Genomic DNA, 7,915 nt, shown 5'->3' with positions numbered 1-7,915 from the left:
TATCTATATTTGCTCCTTTAGGCGAGCTTGCATAATCTGCACGCCTCCTCTCTGGTGATGAGCTCACTGGGATATCGTGTAGTGTGTCTTGGATCTCAGTATGTACTGGAGATAGTTGAGTTAAAGCATCAATCTGCACTGCATCAAAACCAGGAACATCTCCAAGCAAATCATCATTAGCAATCATTTCATCATCCATTTCTAGGTTCTCAAATTCCTTGACAGATTTTTCAATATTTTCAAGATCGGTCTCAGTCAACACCATTGAGTCCAGATTAGGACCATGTATCATATCCACATCCATTTCAGTATTATCATTACATGTAACCACTCTGGTGGATGTGATCAGCGGTCCAGGAGCCACGTACCTTGTAACTGCCGATGGACGGTGCTCAGTAGGTTCGCGAATAGACAGAGGAGTCAGTCGACCTACATTTAACCTGGCATGGAAATCTTTTTCCTTTGAAGTCGGTGTCTCAGCGGCAATGCCCTTTCCTTTAAGGCGTCTGCGTTCCATCTCCGCCTCCGCGTTTTGTATTTCCCCTGGTTCTAGACCCCTGACGTTCTCTGAGATCGTACGCTGGGAGTCCACCCTCGAATTTGAGACCTCACTGTCGATCCTTACATTTGCTGCTGAACTACGAGCCTCTCTCGAATAGGTATTCGCTTGGTTAGGGCGAGGTCTCCAGCTAAGATTAGGTTTAGCTCCATAGTTCCTTGAACTCCTACCATCTCTGTTCCGATGGTATAGGTCACTACTTTGACGTGACAAAATGCCAGAGTCCCGGGCTTTTTGAGGTCTTTCAATTCTGTTCCAGACGTCATTGTGCTTATGTGGGTTTCTTCCCAAAGACTGGGGATATTTCTCCTCCACCAGATGCTTAGGTTCAGATCGGTAAGAGTTCAAAGAATCCTTGTGGCCATGTTGTGAGTTCCTTTGTCTCTTCTCCTCGCGCCTCTCATCCCTCCAAGCAGGTGGGGAATAGTGTAGACGTGGACTACGTTCCTTTGGGGGCGATCTCGGTCTTTTGAGAGTCCTATCTTTTGTGTCTCTTCCTATCTGGCTGCGAGGGAGATCTAGCTCGTTGTTGATGTTATACTCTAGCCGTTGTTTTCTCCTATCCTCACGCTCCTGTTCTGTCAGTAGAGGACAAGAATTCTCATCATGAGAGATGTGCTTGCAGTTGAAACAAAAGCGATGTAGCCCATCATAAGCTAGGGTAACGCGTCCAATATCTCCATTAGGAAAACCCACCCTCCTCTCAAACTGAATAGGATTGTCCACATTAATGGAAACTTGTATCTTTGCTCTTTTAGAGTCTAGAGCCATCTTTGTCCCCAGCGCTTTTGCGATCTCTGAGAACGTACCATCATTCCAGAAGTGTACTGGAACTCCCGTGATCCCTATCCAGAAGGGGATGGAATTTGGAAAGTCTTCCTTCGTAAAGGGTTCCCACCTTTCCAAGGCAAAACTCCATTGGTTGAAGTGGCATGGTCTCTTGTTCAACACTGCTTGAAGATCTTCCTCCTTGTCAAAATCGAATTGGAACAGTCCATTTCCAAGGTTCGTACCGCGAACCCTACCTTCGACATTCCAAATTCTTGGCTTAGGAAGTAAGTTGATCAGTGCATCGATGCTCCTGCACTTTACCTGAAACACTCTGCCAATAAGAGTCAGTTTGAAACGCTCTGCTGCTTCCTTAAGATCACATTCCGGTAGTTTGATGATGTCATCTTCCTCAATGGCAAGGCATCTCATTGCCTGAGACGAGCTGGCTCCATATCTGCGGTGATCCTGGGGAGGACCTGAGTCTTTACGGTTGGCCATTAACACAGTTGTACTTAGCAAAAAATACTAGATAGACCGAGGATCCGAGTATCGAGGCAGATCCACCGAAGAATACAGAAGACTTAGCAAAAGTTAGAGAGTATAGGAAGGGAAACCAAAATTATGGTAAGGAAGACGTGACTGGTATGTAAGGTTACGATCCTCGCTGTGATCTCCGGGGCACACCACAACACGCAAGGGCAAAAAACACCTTGTGCGTCAGTATAGGTCCAGAGAAACCAGTGAGAGTCACCGTTGGTCGCCGTTGATCGTCGAGATGCTAGATCTGGAAATCGCCCTTGCAGTCGCCTAAAACCCTAGCCGCATGACCAATCTTTACATAATTTCAATAATAAGTAGGATCTTATGCTATTGGAACATTTCTTTAGTTGATATTTCTTTGATGTGCAGATATGGTATGAACATAATAACCGAAGTATATCTAAGATTTTCAATATAGTTTTTTTTTCTGGTTTCCTTTTTCTCACAATTTATAAATACTCAGAAATATTTTCTTTCAGTCACGTGGACTTCGGAATTTGGAAGTTGGAACTCAATGTTCGTCTACAAATCTTGTTAATGCGTAGTAAAGTCGTCCGGCCTTAGTCTGGTACTTGGAATAATTCTCCCATCTCAACTTGACATCCATGCCTATATTGAAGATCGGTGTCCGTTATAAGTATAGTCTGGTAAGTGGAGTAGTAACTAAGCGAAATTTAGATTTCATTTTCAAGAGAGTTAGATTTCATGTTCTGTGAGACATCCTAAAAAAACATAGCTTAAAAGGAATTAGATTTAGGGAAGGTGATCTCGGAGAATATATAATTCTGGAAGGTTTTGTCGGTGACATGCCCTTAAATCCACTAATTATTAAATAGTAAAATACATACCGATCTTTAACGTAAACAAAATTGTTTGACAAAAATATTTTATTGTTATGAGTCCAGCCTCGCACGAGCTTCAGCAATAACTGAAGAACATGGTGTGAATCTTCTACGAAGGCAACGAACGAGGTTTTGGGCTCATTTTTAGAGACCAATGCAAATCGAAGTCACACTTTAAATTAAAATATACTTACTTAACAATAACTTTAGAATCTATGTTAAAGGAAAAAACAATAACTTTAGAATCTCGAGAAATAATACATATTTCCTCGGATTTTTTTAAATTTGACGGTTTACAATTATGTTATTTACATAGACTTGCTATTTAATTTATTCAAGCACAGTAAAAACTAAAAACTATATAAATTAACAATGTTGAGATTGTGATATTTTATTAATTAATCAAATTATTATTATTATACAATTTTTTTAAAGATTATATATTTAGAAATATATTTTAGGTAAATAGTTACAATAATTGATTTTACAGTATATACTTAATTAAAATTTATAGATACAAATTCTGCGTTGTTCTATTCATTATCTGGTGCATAATAAATGTAGATATATTTTAGATGTAAAATGAAAAAATAGCATCAACACATTTTGAAGTGTTTAGAAAAATTAAAGATAGAATTCACAGCGAATAAAATACAAAGAATATGATATTTTGTTTCTATTAGTATAAATTTAATATACATTAGTTATTCATTTATGTTTATATATATTTACATAAAGGTTTGCAAAAGTTTATTATCTTACTATCTTATCAAATCATATCATAATTTACATTTTTAAAAAAATTAGAACTAGTAATTTTTTTTTAATTTATCATGTTTATTAGTTTATCGAATATAAGTTTATAAAATTTCAACAGTAGTATAATTTGTCGTAACTAAGAGAATATTAACATTCTACCCAATAATATTAATGAGGGACCTATACAATATTTCGAATTCAACAGAAAGAAGCTTCGAATTAGATATTCTAAATCAATAATATGATTACAATTCGTGTTCTAAAACTCGCTTTAGATGTCCACATTCTCGCCGGAAAAGCGCTACATGATATGCTTAAATTCATATTCATATTAGGTAGTTTATCTTCATTTTTTTTTTCCAAATTCATATTAGGTAGTTTATCTATATTGGTAGAAAATATTATATATATATATATATATATATATTTTTTTTTTTGAAAACATAATTTTAGCAGGGTAACTGAAAAAGAATTGATCGTTTGTAACTCTTTAGAGCATCTCCAACCCATAACACTATTATAGTGTCAAAACCACACTATTTTAGTGTAATTTCAGCACTAAAAAAAGTTTTTCTTCAACCATAACACTAAATTTCACACTAAAAACTATTTTATAATATTATATGTATTTATAGTTTTATTTGTCATTTATTTAATTGTCCATTTTATTAATAAATTAAGTGAATAGTGTTTTAGTGGGGTGAATAGTGTTTTAGTGTGGTGAATAGTGTCACACCAAATTTGGTGTTAAATTATAGTGTTGCACTAAAATAATGTGATTTTTAGTGTTGGGTTGGAGAAGGTTTTAGTGTAAAAATCACACTAAAATAGTGTTTTGGAGTTGGGTTGGAGATGGCCTTACACTAAAACGGTTTTTGTAGCTTATAAATCTAAATTGCAAGTCCGGAAAACAAACTGAAGAAATAATTATGCAAGTCTAGTTAGGTTGTTTGAAATCATTGATTCATTCATGTTACTAGGATCTGTTCAGATCTCTAACATTAATTTTCCAGCTTCTCTGTCTGCTATATTTTTTTAATTTGTTTCCGTAGAATGTAAGCATCTTTTGAAAACGCGTAGACTATCAATAAAACGACTATTTGACAATTTTCTTGTTTTTTCCTCAAGGGCTTCATTTATTTTTGACATGTACTTTTTTATATTAAGTTGAATCCGACCCGACTTCACAAATATGATTACAAACATTTCACAATTTAAAATTATAAAACATAATGTGGTGAGAAATAAAAAGTCAGCAAATAAAATTGGTCCAAATGTTCACACATAAGACCAAGTGGGGGGAGTCACATGGGGCACTCTTCTTTCACTTCCTCGCACCAGAAGACAAACCGAAGTGGGGCTGTCCTCTTGCTGAACCAATGTGCTAAAATTCCTTAGTTATTTGAGTCGTTTTGTTATATACTTTTTAACAATGAAAGTCCAAAATTTACTCATATTATTATTCTTCTTAACAAAAGAATCCATATTAAAGTATACATTACTGTTAAGTAATAGAACACGATCACTGCTATTTTATTACAAAATTCCAGTTAATTAGTTCATGCTTGATAGTCTACGCGTTTTCAGAAGAAATTTAAGTCTACTATATATTTTCAAATCAAATATTTATGGGTATTTTCACAAATAATGTAAAAGAGATTTATTTAAAGGAGATCTAGGGTTTGATGATAGATTTCTTTGCAGTTTTTGGGATTTCACGGTTAGAATCGGGGTATAATGATGGAGATACTCTTGGGGTGGATGGATCTGGAAGATTACGGGAAGGAAATATGGATATCGTAAGGTGGTGTCAATGGGAGTCGATCTCGAAGAAGAGTTTTAAGGGATCTGGTTGGATTTTGGAGATTATGGAAATAAAGATGTGGGCTGCTCGATTACGATTGTTCAGACTTGCCCAAACTAACTTTGTTAAGATTCGGAGTTATCAAGGTATGATCTTTTTGATTCTTCAGAGAATTGGGTCAAAGGGGGCGGATTGGTGGGTTTCAAGGATCAGATCTCTGATTCAATTATACCGAAATCATGTACTGTCAGGTTTCTTTGGTCTGATTTGGTGTATCACTTTGAGATTTTTAGATTATTTTCAGCATAATATGATTGATGGTACAATATTTGGTAATCAATGTGTTTACTTCAGATTTCAAGAAGAGGGGAAGATCTATAAAAGGGGAAGAGAGGCAACGTTTCACATCATCACATTTCAAAAAAACAATTCCTTATTTCCTATTTTCCAGTTGGTGGAGTTCGGTGCGATTTTCATTAATATGACTCAAGGACAGCTTCTTGCTACGGTTGGGAACAAAAATGGTGGTGAAGCAGCTCGCAAGCCATTGAGAATCACGGTGCCTCACTTTGATAACTCCGCGCTCATCCAGAACTATGACAAAACTCTGATCGGCAAGTGCTTCAACCCAGAGGAGCAAGACGTTACGGCTTTGCTCATTATGTTGCCAAAAATCTGGAAGGTGGAAGATAGAGTTGCTGGTGCTGATCTTGGTCTTGGAAGGTTTCAGTTCGATTTCCACAATGAAGAAGATATCGAGGAGGTCCTGAAGATGCAGCCGTACCACTTTGATTATTGGATGATCTCTCTTGTGAGGTGGAAGCCGGTGATGGAAAAGAGTTACCCAACGGAGATTACGTTTTGGATTCGTGTCTTGGGAGTGCCGCTCCAATATTGGGCAGAGCCGACCTTTGAGAGTATTGGAGGAGCTATAGGCAATGTTGTCGAAGTGGACCTTGACTACGGGAGAGTTAAAGTGGTCGTCGATGGAACAAAATGTCTCTGTTTTGAGACATCAGTTGATTTTCGCGGTGGAGAATTCTATGGAGGAGGGGAAGAGCTGATCGCTTTGAGATACGAGAAGCTCTTTGGCTATTGCTCTAAGTGCTTCAGCCTCTGTCATGACGTGAAGAGGTGTTCACTGAACAAGGAAAGTCCGCAGGAGAAGATGGAGGTGCGGGAGGCAAGAGCTGAACGGGGAGGAGAGCGAGCTGCAAGTTACAAGGGGGTAGTCATCAACGGTCATGATGGTCGCCAGGAACAAAACAAGGAGGATAGGGATCATCAAGGAAAGGGCAAGGGGAAAATGTATGAGGAAGATGAGGCAAAATGGGTCCGTGTGTCAGGAAGAGAGGATAAGAAAATGAGTGCAGATAGAAGTCGTTTCAGGAGAGAGGAGCTAGATTCACGCCATCGTCGCCCCAGACATGAGCCTACAAGGAATTCCTTTCAGGAGGGGCGTTACCGGTCTCAAGGGTATCGAGGTATGCGAAGAGAACGTAGTCCCAGAGATCACTTTCCAGAACAGGAGAGGAGTAAGGGGCGCACATATGAAGGTACCATGAGGTCTACTCAATTGTCAGGGGCGGGTGAAACACAACAGGAAGTGCATTCGCAGAGGGACGGTGACGTGATATTGGCACCTGTCAACGGGCTAGGGTCTGTTCAGGTACGTATGGGGAATGAGGAGGTAGAAAATGGACTTGATGTAGTCAACGAGGGCATGCTGGAACAGGAGAACTTGGTGAAAGCAGACAACATGGATACTGACGAGAATAATTCTTCACTGAAAGAGGGAAAGGTAACTAATGGTGGAGAGGATGAGTTCCAGGATGTTACGGATGAGGAGATTGTTGGGAATCAGGGTGTTACACAAGGTGATATTGGCGCTAACATTAAGATGAGTGAAGAGGGAGAGTTGGAAAAGGCTGAGAATGTGGGCGGGGGAGAAAAGAACAAGGGAGTTAAAAAGAAGCTCTTCAGAGGAGGGCCACTTGTAGTGGGAACTTCTAAGATGAGAATGGTGCATTCATTAATTTCACCGTGCAAACGTCTTGCGAGCAAGTCCAACCCCAAGCAAGGTGAGGGCACGAAGCAAGGTGATGGCACGAAGCAAGGTGATGGCATGAAGCAAGGCGATGACATGAAGAATGGAGCAGAGCAGGGTACTTCAAACCCCAAGCCTCCCATTAACAAGAATTGAAGATTTATATGGATTACGAAGATGAAGAAGCGCGGGTTTGTGTGATGGTTTTCAGTTTGTGTTTTTTTAATTCTGTTTTTCAAGTAAGCTCACTGAGCAATATCTGGTGTTTATGGTTAAGTAGTCGTTTGAGTTCTTTTTTCTGGTCTAGTGTTCTGCTCAAGTTTTTTTTAAGGAATAAAATTGGTGTTTTTGGTTCATGGATCTATGGTCAACGATGGTTTTGGTTGTACAAAGTTAAGGAGAATCATGTTGATGTGTCCTCTGGCTGTGTACAAGAGCAATGGAAAGATACAGATTTATTGGTGTTTGAATTTAAATTAGGTGTCGCAGAGGGCTTGACTCGAAACTGTTCGTTTCTATGGTTAGCACGGGATGACATCTCTGGCAGTTTGACCTCATTATGTCATGACATGTGGTATGTATTTTGTACTGTG

At 38.7% G+C, this 7,915-nt stretch overlaps 1 protein-coding gene across 2 annotated transcripts; it reads left to right on the top strand.

Moving 5' to 3' along the window:
- Positions 1 to 5,119: 5,119 nt before the first annotated feature.
- Positions 5,120 to 7,676, top strand: LOC117126472. 2 transcript variants are annotated; one of them, XM_033274471.1, is made up of 2 exons: positions 5,120 to 5,421; positions 5,630 to 7,676. In XM_033274471.1, the coding sequence occupies exon 2, from the start codon at positions 5,757 to 5,759 to the stop codon at positions 7,476 to 7,478; it is 1,722 nt and encodes a 573-aa protein (XP_033130362.1). In that variant the 5' UTR covers positions 5,120 to 5,421; positions 5,630 to 5,756; the 3' UTR covers positions 7,479 to 7,676. The 2 variants fall into 2 exon arrangements, with proteins under 2 accessions (XP_033130362.1, XP_033130361.1); XM_033274470.1 differs by having other exon boundaries at positions 5,120 to 5,526.
- The last annotated feature ends 239 nt before the right edge of the window (positions 7,677 to 7,915 follow it).

This window comes from Brassica rapa, chromosome A07 (genome assembly GCF_000309985.2).
Source record: "Brassica rapa cultivar Chiifu-401-42 chromosome A07, CAAS_Brap_v3.01, whole genome shotgun sequence".
In the NCBI taxonomy this organism is placed as follows: Eukaryota; Viridiplantae; Streptophyta; class Magnoliopsida; order Brassicales; family Brassicaceae; genus Brassica; species Brassica rapa.
The sequence above is the reverse complement of the archived record's forward strand: the minus strand, read 5'-3'. Positions and strand labels throughout refer to the sequence as shown.

Bases quoted from the DNA above. Each gene is read 5' to 3' on its own strand.
- LOC117126472 (XM_033274471.1), top strand. From the start codon at position 5,757: ATGACTCAAGGACAGCTTCTTGCTACGGTTGGGAACAAAAATGGTGGT.